The 17,381-nt window shown below is 35.1% G+C and overlaps 1 protein-coding gene across 2 annotated transcripts; it reads left to right on the top strand.

Moving 5' to 3' along the window:
* The first annotated feature begins 5,498 nt into the window (after window positions 1–5,498).
* On the top strand, window positions 5,499–17,065 carry LOC115232539. Of its 2 annotated transcripts, none has more exons than XM_036499599.1 (4): window positions 5,499–5,732; window positions 12,249–12,430; window positions 14,129–14,239; window positions 16,933–17,065. In XM_036499599.1, exons 1-4 carry the CDS (start codon window positions 5,660–5,662, stop codon window positions 16,987–16,989), a joined length of 423 nt encoding a protein of 140 aa, XP_036355492.1. In that variant the 5' UTR covers window positions 5,499–5,659; the 3' UTR covers window positions 16,990–17,065. The 2 variants fall into 2 exon arrangements, with proteins under 2 accessions (XP_036355492.1, XP_029658337.1); XM_029802477.2 differs by having other exon boundaries at window positions 5,511–5,732; window positions 12,252–12,430.
* The last annotated feature ends 316 nt before the right edge of the window (window positions 17,066–17,381 follow it).

Here is a 17,381-nt window from a genome sequence, read left to right as displayed (position 1 = left end):
ATTTATACACATTTTACTACTACAAATTATTCACCAGTGAACAGCTTTGGGTGGGGCCGAAAGCAGTGAGTTATAATTATTGTGCCCGGAAGAATTTGGTGCAAAGCCTATTGATAGCGTAAAGAGGGAGAAACGTTGTCGAGGAGGCAGCGTCTTCTGGAAAAACTGAGGTCTGAGAGGAAGAGTTGTCGATAGGAAAAGGAGAAAAGCTCATGAAGATGCGCAGGCTAATCTTTTGGAGTTGTATGAGTTTGTGAAGAGAAAGTGCTGAGACGTCAGGTCAGAATACCTTTTTCAGATGAGGAAGCGTCGAAAGAAACAAAGAAATTTTAACAAAAATCCATTCGGTTGTATAAAGAATATTTCTGAAGTGGAGGCATCCAGATCATTGGAAGAACTGCGAAATAATATGAAGTCAACATATTCATGTAAGAAGCGAAAAAAGCCAGTGGCACAATGTTTGATAAAACCAACAGGAACATTGCATATGTTTGATATAGATAGGTTGCAATTAAGGGAGGTTGATGTTGTGGTATGGAAGGCATGAGCTGGTATCACAGTGGGCAAATTAGCTCTCTTACTCGCTTTTCATATATTATCTTCAGATAAGGAAGATTTTTGTGACAGATTCTCTACTTAGTGAGTTGAAGAACAGGCAGACATCCTAAAGTACAAGGACGTTAAAGGGACTCGTCAGTTGCAATCAATGTCACTGTTCTCGATGTTGATTGGGACGTTTTGATGGAACGGAAGTTGACGGGTTTTGTCCTAAAGAACAGAACTGTGTATGTAACTGAGTAGAAATGTTGGGTTCCGGGATTTTTACGCTGCATTGAGCATGTATAGATGGTTTAAAAATTCATTCTGTGGTGTAAGCAAAACATATGGATGTTGATGTCTTTAGGTTAGATTTTGCTTATGCAAAACTCGATTTCCCACAATTACATACAATTTATACTCGCGTTCAAGTATAAATTCTGCGAATTGCTCAAGTTAAGATTCACTACAGATTCGTATAACACATAATGGCAGCCCTTGGAGATAGGGATTCACAGAGGGTACTTTTTCTCACCACTACCCTTTACAAAGAGAACTGAGATTTTGAATTGTATGTCAGAGTGAACTGAAACATTGTTACTTGTAAAGGGAGTTATGTTACCTTCAGTGTAGGTGTTCATACAGGCTTTTTTCAGTTTCCGTCTACCAAATCCACTCACAAGGCTTTGGCCAGCCCGGGGCTACAGTAGAAGACACTTGCCCAAGGTGCCACGCAGTGGGACTGAACCCGGAAACATGTGGTTGGGAAGCAAGCTTCTTACCACACAGTCACGCCTATATATATATATATATATATATATATATATATATATATATATATATATATATATATATATATATATACATACATATATATATATAATTTCCCGAGCGTTATACTAATACATATGTTTGTTGTCTACACCACCTGTCTTCGTCTTTGTTTTGTTGTGAATTCTCCACCCCCATATATATATATATATATATATATATATATATATATATATATATATATATTTGCATACCTACATATCTATCTATCTATCTATCTATCTACCTATCTATCTATCTAATTGTTAAAGAGGGCAACAGACGATAAGGCAAGGCAAACATCTCAAGTCATATACATTATTATTATTATTATTATTATTAGAATTCTAATAATATTAATGTTTGCCTTGCCTTAACGTTTGTTGTCCTTTTTAACAATTATATATCCGCTATATCAGAAATCTGCAATGGCTCCATAACTATATATATATATATATATATATATATATATATATATATATATATAATATATATATATATATATATATATATATATATGAGCTGGAGAGTCCATCACACACACACACATATATATCTTCACCTTATAGTAGGTATGTATCTAAATTTTGTACGACTCGTACTCTTTAGTCCCTCTCACAATTTCTTCCCCTTTTCTTTTTCTCGCTACCCCTCTCTTTCACACATTTCTTTTTCCTCTCTTTAACACCAACTATTTCCCCCTCATTTATCACCCTTGTACCTTTCTCTTTGATTTTTTTGTAATCCTTCAATCCCGCTTCCCCCTAACACTCTCTCTTCCTTCCACGTGACCGAAGTCTGGCCAGCCATGATATTTCTTTCTTGGCCTGACTGCCGACCGCCAACACCTCTTATGTCCATCTCCTGTGTTCCTGCCTTTAGGCTTTCACTTCATGCACGCCAGCTCAATTTGGTTCGTTTTCAGTCGAAAGATACCAGTTATTATTTTCTTGTGTTTGTATTTGTAATTGTCTACCATGTTCCCCGTGTTTTGTCTTTGTTGCCGTACATATTCCTTAGCTTTCTTACAAAAAGGTCTAATGCTCTTAGCTTAGACGTTTTTTGGAGCAACCAGGTCGAACTGTCTCAAGTGTAACTGCTCGAAACGGTTATGACTTCTGGTACTTGACTGAGGAAAGAAGGTCACGAATGACCCGTCTTCTTTTGCCTGTCCTATTTATTCTTTCTCCTGTCCGCCTTTGTATCATCTATCTGTCCCGAATGTTTTATTGTCTCCTATTGCGTTTTTGTTCCATTATACACACACACACACACACAGGTACTAGGTACTAGGCTTACAAAGAATAAGACTTGAGGTTGATTTGTTTGACTAAAGACGGTGCTCCAGCATAGCCGCTGTCAAATGACTGAAACAAGTAAAAGAATAAAAGAATACATCTATATCTTTTATCTTTTACTGGGTTCAGTCATAAAACTGCGGCCATGTTGGTGCACCACCTTGGAGTATTTTTGTCGAATGAATCGGCCCCAGTTTGTTTTTTAAGTTTGGTACTTATTCTATCAGTCTCTTTTGGTGAACCGCTAAGTTACAGGGATGCAAGCACACCAACACCGGTTGTTAAGCGGTGATGGGGAACAAACACAGACACAAAGACACACACACACTCATATATATATATATACATATATATATATATATATATATATATATATATATTTATTCCCTAATATTTATTATATATATATATATAGTATATATATATATATATATAGGTTATAAAATGAGATAGGGGTTGAAAATTCAACCCACCATGGGATAATATATATCCAATATACTGCCAGATAGGTACCCAACAAGACTAATACATAGATGTTAAAAATTGCCAAACAATCAGTTCATCTATTGTATTATATGGGTAAAGGTAATAATATTACCGTAAATTAATACTACAAAATTAGAGAATGGAGAAACATACTTAAATCAATAAAACATCAACTATCAGATGATACCCAATCAATACTTTAATACACCATTACATATCAGTAAAGGCATTATACAAAATATACAGTAAGAGTAAATAGACAAAGAGATATAAGTAAAAAATTTCAAATATAATATGTAATTAAATCAAATCTGACAGCTGTTTCGGCAGTGAGGGCAGTCATACCTCATTTAACCTATAAGCCATAAAGGCAGGTATAAATGAGGCATTAACAAGGATGCCCCACGGCCTCTTCAGAGAATTAAATTAAATTTGTTATAATTGTGAAAAATATTATTTAACCATATACATATAAATATAAAAATATAAAAATGTAAAATATAAAAACTTATACATCATAATGCTACACTTATATAATATAATACACATTGGTACAATAATGGAAGGTAAACAGAACAAAATAAAACAAAATATATATCAGTGTATGTATTAATATTAATAAGCACCGATATTATACATATTTGGCTAATATCTCTTTGTCTATTTACTCTTACTGTATATTTTGTATAATGCCTTTACTGATATGTAATGGTGTATTAAAGTATTGATTGGGTATCATCTGATAGTTGATGTTTTATTGATTTAAGTATGTTCTCCATTCTCTAATTTGTAGTTATATATATATATATATATATATATATTAATATATATATATATATATATATATATATATATATATATATATATATATCTATATATATATATATATAGATATATATATATATAATAAATATTAGGGAATAAATCCAAACTTACAGGGGAAAATCAGATTTAGGATTGAATCCAATTTATAGTAAAATATTATATTATAATAAATTAGAGACAAAACCACTATTATGCAAACCAAACAAAGAAAGACTTAATCCAATACATAAATTAATTTATATTATTTTGAAATGTGCTTCTTTCAGTTTCCGTCTACTAAACCCACTCACAAGGCTTTGTTCGGCTATGGTAGAAGACACTTACCCAAGGTCCCACACAGTGGGACTGAACCCGGAATCACGCGGTTAGGAAGCAAGCTTCTTACCACAACCCACGCCTGTCATACGTACACACATACACACATACACACACATACACACATACATACACACAGATACATACATACACACACACATACATACATACATACATACATACATACATACATACATACACACATACACACATACATACATACATGCATACATACATACATACATACACACATACATACATACATACATACATACATACATACTCACACAGACACACATACGCACACGCGCACAAACACGCACACGCACGCGAGCACACATACACATACGCGCCCACACATATACACACGCGCGCGCACGCACATATATAATGAACATATTCATGTAAATGTACGCAAATATAAGCCAATGGAAAAATGTCACACTGGTAGTATTTTTCCTTCCCTTATATGTATTTGTAGTTTCAGTATGTAAATTCTAAGTAGTGTGTAATCAAATTAGTGTAAGTTTGCATATATTTGTGTGTGTACACATTACACAGATTCTACATCTGTGTGTGCGTGTTTGTGTGTGTTTGCGCGTACGTGCGCGTGTGGGATAGTGTAGAAGGCCGAGCTAAACGAATGCTGGAACGCTGAAAAGCAGAATGGGACAGAAGACCAGACCAAGAGATTGAGAGAGGAGTAGAGGGATTAAGAGAGAGGGGAGAAAAAGAGGGAGAGAGAGAGACGGAAAGCTTGTGTACGTGCTTGTTTCTGTGTGAGTGCGTGTGTGCGTGTGTGTGTGTATGTGTGTGTGCGTGCTTGAAACAAATGGGAGGACTGAAATGTAGAATGGGAGAAGAGAGAAAAAAAGCATATGAAACGATCAGGTCGACATAATGACAATTGGCATCAGTAACCCGATAAAATTCCAACCAATGAAAACTATTGGGTTGTTTTCTTACTCTGTCGTCTCCGAAAATGGCGAACGTTCTCACGTTTAAAAGAGAATTAAATAAAAAGACTAAATAAATATATTATTAATATAATAATAATAATAATAATAATAATAATAATAATAATAATAATAATAATAATAATAATAACAACAACAACAACAACGACAACAATTATATAATCTTTAGTAGATTTATTGCCTGGCCTCTGATTAGTGTAGGAAAATTTAAAGATAAAATTACTAGTTCGGTAACCAATGAAATTTTAATAAAATTAGATAGTTGACATTTCAGAGGAAGTTGATGTGAAATCCGGTGGTATTGTCTGAAAAGTCCATAAAACAAGAAAACAGATTGCTTTCAGCAAAAGATTGTCTTTGGCAGTTGAATAAGACGGTGTCTATTTCTTACTTCGTACATAAAATATCAAAATGGAAAACTTTTTGGGTACTTGGAAGCAAGAAGCTAAAGCAGAAAATATGGAAGCCCTCTTGGCTATTACTGGTAAGGGCAATATTTGTTTGTTTTTGCTATACTTTATATTTATAGTAGGTTTTTAAATTATCGTTTATTTAAAATTTGTTTGTAAAATGCTTAAGATGAGGGCTATGCAGTCAGAGGTACCCTTCCAGTAAAGTTAAGCTAAGTTCTGATCCGGGGTTAGAATCTCTTTTTTCTTCTTTTCATTTTTTTTTTTTTTTAGTAAAGGCAGTAAAGTGTATATGACGACATTTGCATGTTTCCCACTAGTAATATCATGAAGGGCAGCTGGTCAAAAATTGCAATGGAAACAAAAGGAATGAAGGGGGTCGAGATACTGACACGAATACTTACAGCAGAGGTGTCTCACACACACACACACACACACACACACACACACACACACACACACACACATACACACGCACATATATATATGCACATACATGCAAACATGCATACATGCATATATATACATCTTTCATATCTTTCTCGTCTTTACTGCCTTAATGTTATGGACCTCTCCTTGTTGTCCATCTGCTGCAAACAGGCAATGTAATGGTGTTGTATTGCCTCGAGTTCTGCAGTCATTTTAACTCTATTTTAACTGAAACAATGCCTAAGACAAATGTCTTCAATGAGACCAATATGATTTCTTGGTCACTCCTTTTGAATAATCTCAGAAGCCATCCCGCTAGTCGTCTGCACATTGTTCCCGTCTTAGAAATATCCACATGCAACGATGCATCATTATTCATTTTGATCCCAAGACCATTCAATGATTGCAACCTCTGCTGGCTTTGTGTATTTTGGTTACAATGTGTTAGAGAGCAAATAGTGAAGTGCTTGAAATTTTCCACCATTCAACATCATATTATCTTCAATACACTTTTATATTGCTTTGAGGTCTTCCCTAGAGTGGTAGTTGAGGTCATCGAGAATTTTGATAGACTTCGATATTTTCGTATCGCAACATAACTAATAACGGTGGGTGTTTTTAATAGATGAGAGCCACTATAACCAATAACTGTGCAATAGATTCCACACAGAATTGACATATCTTTCGGTAAAGCACAGCCACTCAACTAGTTTTCTAGCTGTTAAAGTCATTTAATTTTGATTTTAATGATCAATATTATCGAAAGTTTTGCAAAATCTACATTTGAATGATTAAGCAGTGATTTCAATACACAGTCCAAATTCTATAAAGGACGTACGAGGACCTACCAATCAGACGAAAATTGTGATTGAGATCGGTTAATAAACCATTTTCTTCTAAGCCTGATTCTTTCTTCCATAATTCAATCCAATAATTTGCTATGTGGAGTCAAAGAAATATGCTCGTAATTTGTTTTGGCATCTACTCTGCTTCCTCTTTATTTCATTTAGAGAAGCTTGTCACACAAGCAAGAAAGCATTTGAAAGGTATCTGTAGCAGTTTTGCTGCAGCCTTTTTCTGTTTCCAAGAGAATTGTGAAGGATCCATCCTGACCGGTAGCCATTTTTTTTCTACCGCTGATATTTCATCTTCTTTATAACTTTACAATTGATGTTTACCAATTCTTTTGTATGAAGTTGTAGTGTTGAAGAACTAATTTTGTTTATTTATTTCCATCTCTCCGTTTGAGAAATTTAAAATATTTTGAATTATTTATTCAATATTTCGCAACTCTAAAACGGCAAGCAGGCAGAATCGTTGCACGCTGGACAAAATACTTAGCGGCATTTCGATCGTCTTCACGTTCTGAGTTCAAATTCCGCTGAGGTCGACTTTGCCTTTCATCCTTTCGGGGTCGATAAAATAAGTACCAATTAAATATTGGGGTCGATGTAATCCACTTTCCCCCTTCTCCGAAATTCATGGCCTTGTGTCAAAATTTGAAACCAATATTTCATAACTTTGTTGGGAGACTGCAGTTGGTTAGACACTTCTTCGCAATTGGTCTTATTTTGTATTGTAAAGAAACTGAATGTTGTGAAATTATAGAAACCGTTATGATTCGATTTTGTTTTATACATCTCAAGCTTTTCTTTTTGCACGCTCCTTTCTTTGGGTAGATTTTATTTCATTTTCGATTTCTAAGTTTCCGATACCTGCCAGTACATACAAATACACGTATATGTGTATACATATGAATTTATATATGTTTTTTTTTAACATATATGCACACATGCACACACATATACAAAGGTACGTATTTAACCATATATTAACGTCGGATAGACATGCACGAGTTAGAGCAAAACAGGAAGGTAAAGAAAATAATTTGATACAACCACTGGTCTTTCATGCATGCACTCGTATACAGTCAAACTCAGAAAATGAAACAAAAACATGAATGTGAATCAAGAAGTGGTACTTTAATGATTATTACTCGGCGCACAACATATACAGACACAGATAGAAACACACACGCATGCACGCTGACATGTTTGCATGTATATATGCATAAGCGTACACGAATATAGATAAATATATTTATGCACCTATACAAATATACACACACACACATTCACACACATGCACACACATGCACGCACATTCACATGCGCACACATACACACTCGTCACTCGCAAGTGCTTACGATTTGATATCATGTACAATGCTTTCACTAATTGTGAGTGTGTGCGTATGTGTGTAAGTGTGTGTGTGTGCTAGTGTGTATGTGTGTGTTAGTGTGTATGTGTGTGTTAGTGTGTGTTTGTGTGTGTGTGAGTAAGGGTGTGTGTACGAGTGTAATATGCGCGCGCGCGCATGCGTGACTGCAAGAGTAATGGTTACAACTATATTCACTTTTAAATACATGCACATGTCACTATACTTCTTGAGCGAAAAACTTCTAAATATTTCTTGAAACAGAGTTTCAAGTTACCATGTTTATGTTCCAATTTGAAAACAAACAACGATAAGAAGAAAAAATTAAGCTACGATCATATATCTTCAAAATCCGTTATATGCAACAGAAGCATTATTAGATTAGAATAGTAATGTAAATGCATCACGAAAAAGCAAATTTACCATAATATTCGTCCGGAGATTGTACCTTTTGAGAATGCCAAGTGCTCAAATCAGCTGTTTTAAATGTTCTTATGGCTCTCTCCACATATTTTCTTATACCTCTATCGATGACTTATTAATTTAATTGTTATATGACTGAAAATGTAACTAATGTACATATGTTCCTCTAAGACAAATACGCACATGCAATTTCCTCGAAATCCTAGCTCCCTTCCATCTCCTACACATACTTTTATGAAAGAGTTGCGTCATGGCCCTTTTTTAACTGTTTTCTGTGTGCATATAACCTGTATATGTATATATTCCTACACATGTGTGTGTGAGAGTCTGTGTATGCGTGTGTGTGTGTGTGTGTGTGTGTGTGTGTGTGTGTGTGTGTGTGTGTGTGTGTGTGTGTGTGTGTGTGTGTGTGTGTGTGTGTGTGTAAACAAAAGTCAGACGATATGAGAGATGAATATAGATTTATTTAACCATGTGACTTCCATGGGGTTACGGCCACTTCGCAGTCTACTTCATGTACTATAAATTTCAGTATACAAGAAACTATGCATACATGTTTGCATTAATATGCATGTTCAGCATTAGAATTGCATATTCACAAATTAATGCAAGTAAAGAAAGCTAACTCATCAGGTCACCAAAACACTATTGTTACATCAACAGAGCAAGTTCACTGTTCTAGCCACATGATTTTCTCTGAACTCATATCTAATATTAATTCATAAATTTACTATATATATATATATATATATATATATATATACTATAATATATAATATATATATATATATAATATATATATATATATATATATATATATATATATATATATATATATATATATATATATATATTATAATATATATATATATATATATATATAATATATATATAATATATATCATATATATATATATATATATATATATATATATATATATATATATATATATATATATATATATGAAGGCGCGTGGCTTAGTGGTTATGGGCATTCGGCTCAAGATCGTAAGGTCGTGAGTTCAATTCCCTGCAACGCATTGTGTCCTTGAGCAAGACACTTTATTTTCACATTGCTCTAGTCCACTCAGCTAGCAAAAGTGAATAGTACCTGTATTTCAAAGGGTCAGCTTTGTCACACTCTGTGTCACGCTGAATCTCCCCAAGAACTACGTGTTAAGGTACAAGTGCTCGTGGAGTGCTCAGACACTTACACGTTAATTTCACTTATATTTACCGGCCGTTCCAGAAGTCTTGGGCACGTTTTTGACATTGAATATCTCGAAAACTATTAAGGACATAAAAACGCATCTGATATATTCTGAAAGCCTGCAATTTCAAGTTTTTTTTATGGAATGTTCAATGTGAGCACCGTTGATCATACGGCACACATCAAGCCGATAGTCCAATTCTTACCAAACGTGTTCCAACATTCCTTTGTCGATAGCTTTCGTTATTCGGGCCTTCAGTTCATCCACATCTTTTTGGAAGGGGAGGCACATAGACCAGCCCTTTCACAACCCTCCACAAAAAGAAATCGCAGGGTGTGAGATCTAGAGACCTGGGAGGCCAGGGCATGAGAACGCGATCATCTCGCCCAGACTGTCCAATGCACTTGTTTGGCAGTGTTGTGTTCAGAAACTGTCTAATCCTGAGGCTCCAGTGCGGTGGGACCCCATCCTGTTGGAAAATGAAGTCGTCAGACCCTTTCTCACTCAACTTATCCATTAACCAGTTTTCCAGCTTGTCGAGGTACATGTCACCATTGACTGTTGCTCCTTTAAAGAAGAATGGTCCGTAGACAGGTTTCTTGGACATGGCACAAAACAAGTTCACCTTTGAAGTTCATGTGGGTTTTCAGTACCCCATATGCGTGTGTTATACTTGTTAACTTTGCCATTTACGTGGAAGGTCGCCTCATCGCTAAAAACAAGCCGATCATCAAATCCGTCTTCTTCCATCTTCTCTTGCATTGCAATGCAAAAGTCACGGCGAGCTGGTTTATCAGTGTCCTGCAACTGTTGGACTAACTGTAGCTTATAAGGTGTCATCTGCAGTCGTCTTTTAAGATACGCCAAACAGTTGTTGTAGGAAGCTTGATGTTCTCTACTCGCTCTTCTGATCGATCTACGGGGGCTCCGCTCGAAGGCAGTTCAAACTCGTTCAACCGTATCATCTGAAGTTGAAGGGTGTCCAGTTCTCTTAGCTGGACACAAACACCCATTCTTCATCAATTTACCATGCCATCTCAATATGGACTTCCTTTCTGGTGCCTCTTTTCGAAATTCTGTGCAAAATGCACGTTGAACAAGTGTCCATGATTCAGTTTTTGCAGATTCAAAGACGCAAAACGCCTTTTCTGGTTAAGTGAACCCCATTTCTGGATCTGAAAAAATATGAAAAAACCATTAGCATTACGAAAAAACTTAATGAATTTAGCTTTAAAATGGTACCAGTTTCACCTTACTACCAATCATAGTCCAGCAGATATGAGGACTTGAAATGTGCCCAAGACTTCTGGAACACCCTGTATATATATATATATATATATATATATATATATATATAATATATATATATATATATATATATATATATAATATATATATATATATATATTATATATATATGTATATATATATATATATATATGTATGTATGTATATATATATATATATATTATATATATATATATAGAATATAAAATGGGACAAGAACGCAAAACATCCAGACAGTTGGGTGATACAAAAAAGGGACAACAAAACATCCAGATAGACGATACATAAAAAACAAGGACGGGCCATTCGGAGTTTTCTTTCTTCAGTCGAGTTCCAGATTATCTTTGCAATTTCGGCTGGTTATACTCGAGATTGCTCCAATCTGGCCAGCTCCAAGGAAAAATTAAGCTAAGAGCATTAGATTCCTTGGAAGAAAGCAGCGAATGTATACGAAAACAAGGGCGGAAAAAACGGAGAATGTTACACAAATACAAATAACAGGACATAACAACAGATGTCTTTCGACTAGGAACGAATTAAATTAAGCTGGCGTGTGTGGAAGTATGTATGTATGCATGTATGTATGTATGTATGTATGTATGTATGTATGTATGTATGTATGTATGTATGTATGTATGTATGTATGTATGTATTTAGGTAGGTAGGTAGGTATATGTTTATGTGTGTGTGTGTGTGTGTGTGTGTGTGCGCGTGCGTGTATGTCTGTATGTCTGTGTCCCCCAACATCGCTTGACAACCGATGCTGGTGTGTTTACGCCCCCGTAACTTAGCGGTTCGGCAAAGGGACCGATAGAATAAGTACTAGGCTTACAATGAATAACTCCTGGGGTCGGTTTGCTCGACTAAATGCGGTGCTCCAGCATGGCCACAGTCTAATGACTGAAACAAGTAAACGAGTAAAAGAGAGTAAAAAGAGTATATATATATTGCCATATATTAACTTTTTCCATTGTGACCAGACAGTATTTCCTCTAATTATTTATTTATTTTCAAATTTTTAGCAGATGTTACTGATAAGGAGAAAGAGCAGATGACAAATATGATTAGCAAATTTGAAATCAGTCAGGATGGTGATAAATATACTCTAGTCCATACCACTGACGATCCACCAGCCACAAAGAGCTATGTTTTCGCTCTTGGTGAGCCACTGGAATCGACTGATATTTTGGGTCGAAAATTTAAGGTAATACATTTTTTAGTATTTTTTAATTTATTTAATAGGTATAGGAATCTGGTTATCCCCATACTCTATCTTTTTTCCTTCTCTTTCCACCTCTTTCCTTATCCCTATACTTTCTTCCCTCACACTCCCACTCCCTCTTTCTCTCTATCCACCTTTCTCTCATACTTTTCCCTCTCTTTCCCTCTCTCTGTCACACTCCCTTTTTCTTTCCACCACTCTCTATCTCAGATTTTCACCTTCTCTCTCACCCTCTCTCTCTCTCTTTCACTTTCTTTCCCTCACCTCATTCTCTTTTCTCTTCCTCTCCCACTGTCTCTCTCTTTCTCTCTATCTCTCTCTCACCATCTCTCTCTTTCACTCTTTCGCTCTCTTTTTCCACCTCTCACTATCCCATATTTCACCCTCTCTCTCTTTAACTCTCTCTTTCTCTCATCCCTCTCTCCTTCTTCCCCTATCTTTGTCTGTCTTTTTCTCTTTCTCTCTCTCTCTCTCTTTCTCGCTCTCCCTCTCTCTCACCTTCTTTCAATCACTGCTTCCCTATCTCCTCATTTCTTCTGTTTTGTCACTTCATATAAAAAATGGGATTTACATGCACCCAAAGAAATCTGTCTCATACGCTGCGTATAAAGAGAGACCTATAAGCCTTTGCGAGAAAATATAATCTTTCACCCTTAAAACCATTATTATCACCATCATCACCACCACCATCATCATCATCATCATTATCATCATCGTCATCAACATCACCTTTACCTTCGCCATCATCGAACAAAAAGTTCTGAAATTAAGTTCTCTTAAGTTTCTCATGAATACATTTATTTATTTATTTGTTTGTTTGTTTGTTTGTTTAAACAATCTTTTAGATCAGTCCAAATATATGTTAGGATATATTCGACCTGCAAAAAGGCCATTTTCATTGCGATTTGCCGTGAAGAAAATTTTTGCTTTAAGCAAACATGCGTTAAAAGACGAAGTTATCTCGAGGCGCCTTCAGTGCTTCGATGAATGCATTTCAAGCTAATTCGTTATCCTCAGCATTGGCTACCTAGTGAGACATTTATTCATTTATTTTCAGAAACACTGAAATATTTAGTATTTAGTTTCATCCTTTTATATCCCGAGTTCAAGTCCCAACAAGATTTATTTTAATCTGATGCCCATGGCTACATTAAGTGTTCTTTCTAAGAGAGGAAAGAAAAGGGCTTACTATTTCAATTTACATTTACATCTTTAGTTGATAAAGCTTTAAGCTTTTAACTTACATTTGTTTCAGTCATTGAACACCAGTGGCCATGCTGGAGTACCACTGTGAAAAGGTTTTGTTGAACAAATGGACACAAGTACTTGTGCTTGCTTTTCAAGTTTGGTACTTATTTTATTGGTCTCTTTTACGAAGATGTAAACAAACCAATATCAGTTGTCAGGGAAGGGAACGAACACAAAGACAACGACACACGTATACTCACTCGCACAGACACACACGCACGCACACGCGCGCGCGCGTATGACGGGCTGCTGCTTTTTGTCAACCTGATTAGAAGTGATATGCCCGTAGTGCCACGCAGTGGAACTGAGCCCGAAAGCACGCAGCTTTAAAGTGACCTTCTTCACAACACAGCTATGCCTGCGCCTATGTTTATTTAAATTTAAATTTCATTTCACTTATTCATTTATTTATGTATTTATTTATCACAACAGAGCATTTTTAAACTGGTGAATTCTAATTTGTTGACCGAAACCTGCAGCGAATGGACTGAAGGTGTAATTGATATTTCGTATGAAATAACAAGTAGTGACACTCTGAAATGTGTAAGTATATCATTATTATTATTATTATTATTCTATGTTTGACTTTTGCTTTACATTTGCACAAGCTGGCTCCAAGTCTCACCCAGCGACCTCAAGAGACAAGCTGGAAGTTCGTGTTGGTGTTATGCCTAGGGTGCCATATATTTGGTTATGTATTTAATGTTGTACTAGTAAATGTCTAAAAAACCATACGAAAATTATGTTTGTTTTAAAACTTGAGATTACATAGAAAGTATTTTGCGTAGAATATGAGCAGTTCCCATGAGCACTATCTTTTGAATTTCTGCCATTTTTGGGTTTCCTGGTATCTGAGTTAGGTAGCAATCAGCCCCTTTTGCTATCATTTCCAGGGCACCTATGACAACAGGTATTGTTTTATTATTATTATTATTATTATTATTATTATTATTATTATTATTATTATTATTATTATCATTATTATTATTATTATTCAGTAGTTTTATTTTTATAGCGTGCTTTCACTTCACTGCCAGTAATAAACACATGTGCTGGTTTTATTTCACTTCATAATTATTTATTTGTCAAATAGTAATAGTAATAATTTTGGCACAAGGCCAGCAATTTCGAGGCAAGGAGTAAGTCGATTACATCAACCCCAGTGCTAAACTGATACTTGTTTTATCGACATCGAAAGGATGAAAGGCAAAGTTGACTCAGCGGAATGTGAACTCAGAGTGTAAAGACGGATGAAATCCCGTTAAGCACTTTGGAGTGTCAATGCTTTTGCCATATCATCGCCAATAATAATAATCCTATTATAGGCACAGAGCTTGAAATTTGAGGGAAGGGGATATTCGATTACATCGACCCCAGTACATTAAATGGTACAATGCTTTCGACCCTGAAAGAATGAAAGGCAAAGTCATCCTCGATGGAATTTGAACTTAGAACGTGAAGACGGACGAAATGCCGTTAAGCACTTTGCCCGGCGTGTTAACGTTTCTGCCAGCACGCCGTCTTAATAATAATAATAATAATAATAATAATAATAATAATAATAATAATAATAATAATAATAATAATAATGATAATAATAATAATAATAATAATAATAATAATAATAGATGACAACGTGTCTCTAAAAGAAATGGAGAAACTCTCAAAATACAAAGACCTGGAAATAGAGGTAACTAGAATGTGGAATCTGAAAACAGAAACAATTCCTATCATAGTAGGTGCATTAGGCATGATAAAAAAATATTCAGACAAATACATAACAAAAACACCAGGACTTACAAACACATATAACATACAGAAAATTGCACTACTAGGCACTGCACACATCCTACGCAGAACACTTTCCATACAATAACCATCAGAGCATCACAACAAATCACAGCACATACCCAAGGCACACAGAGCTGCGCTCGGTAGTGAAGTGAAAGCACGCTATAAAAATAAAAATAAAACTACTGAATAATAATAATAGATGCAATACCAGGCAGTGGCTCACATGGCATCTAATCTTAACTAATTGGAAATGTTATCAGTACATGATAACATCTCCAATTAGTTAAGATTAGATGCCATGTGAGCCACTGCCTGGTATGGCATCTATTATTATTATTTTATTATTATTATTATTATTATTATTATTATTATTATTATTATTATTATTATTATTATTAAGACGGCGTGCTGGCAGAAACGTTTTGTCTTGGTATAAAAGACGGGCTACGGCAAATATTCTGCTCAATACTACAGATTTGTTTGACCTTAACCAGTTGAGCATGTCACCTCTGGAAAGATGGGTGTTTCGTTCATCATCCCTAGACAAACCTTATTCAGGGACCTTTTGAGCGGGATGGGGTACTCAACCCGAAGAAAATTCTAACTGGGCCCTACCTGCAAAGTCAGGCGCTGTTTATCTCGATATAATATCACTATGTCGTGCACATATGGTTGTGATGGTGTACCCTTATCAGACGGGTAGTCATGATGGGTGTATTGGGCTTCGTATAATCGTACCCCAATATCACTATGATGACATGCGCTGCTCTCTCACTGAATAATAATATAATAATAATAATAATAATAATAATAATAATAATAATAATAATAATAATAATAATAATAATAATAATAATAATAATAATAATAATAATAACAATATTAATAGAGATCATGAAGGAAAAAATGCTTTCTAATTGATGTATCAATACCAGCAGATGACAAAATACAAAGACCTGGAAATAGAGGTAACTAGAATGTGGAATCTAAAAACAGAAGCAATCCCTATCATAGTAGGTGCATTAGGCATGATAAAAAAAATATTCAGACAAATACATAACAAAAACACCAGGACTTACATGACAATTTGAATGGCGTTGATGATCCCGAGATGAAGAGCATGAGATCAGATACTAGTCAGTCGATCCAGTTGGCAGAGCTTCACATTAATGAGTTAGGGGGGGGGGCGGTACGATGTAAAGCCATTGAGAGGAAGGCCTCGAAATAGTGCGCATTCTCTCCTGATGAATGCACACTATTCAATGGAGAACTCTGCATACCGGGCTCCCGTAGGTTTCTTAGTTACTGAAGTCCGGTATGCAGAGGGTACCTGTAGAAGCTGTTTGCAAGTCTCTACGTTTAAAGTTGTCTTTTTTCTTTTATTAGTTTCGATTATGTCGTGCAGAACATTGCTAATCGGTCATATTATTTCTTCTTTTCAGTCAATCCAACTTAAAGGAATTACAAGTACCACCATTTTCAAAAAAGTTACTTCTTAAATATCAACGGAGGACAGTAACGGTTCTTTCATTCAAAATTAAATTTAAACCGAAATAAATATGTCTTGAAACACAATCACAATTTTTTTTGTTTTTATTTTTTATTTTAATTATTTTTTTTTTCGGTCTTGTTTCATGCTGGGTCATTGTCTTGATGTGTTTAGTCGAACAAATCAGCACCAGTACTTGTTTTTAAGCTTGGTACTTATTCCATCGGTCTCTATGCTCTTTTGTCGAATAGCTAAGTTACAAATCCATACCTGTTGTCAAGCAGTGAGAGAGAGTCAAAAATAAACACAAAGACACATTCACCCTCCTGTATATATATATATATATATATATATATATATAATATATATATATATATATATATATATATATCGCAAACGAGG

Source organism: Octopus sinensis, linkage group LG2 (assembly GCF_006345805.1).
Source record: "Octopus sinensis linkage group LG2, ASM634580v1, whole genome shotgun sequence".
In the NCBI taxonomy this organism is placed as follows: Eukaryota; Metazoa; Mollusca; class Cephalopoda; order Octopoda; family Octopodidae; genus Octopus; species Octopus sinensis.
Note: the sequence above shows the minus strand (reverse complement) of the source record. Positions and strands in the feature narration are given on the sequence as shown.

What these genes read in the sequence shown, in the direction of transcription:
- LOC115232539 (XM_036499599.1), top strand. Translation starts at nt 5,660, where the DNA reads ATGGAAAACTTTTTGGGTACTTGGAAGCAAGAAGCTAAAGCAGAAAAT. An exon ending in TTTTGGGTCGAAAATTTAAG is followed by an intron (nt 12,431 to 14,128) that starts GTAATACATTTT and finishes TTATCACAACAG; the next exon opens with AGCATTTTTAAACTGGTGAA. An exon ending in GTAGTGACACTCTGAAATGT is followed by an intron (nt 14,240 to 16,932) that starts GTAAGTATATCA and finishes TCTTCTTTTCAG; the next exon opens with TCAATCCAACTTAAAGGAAT.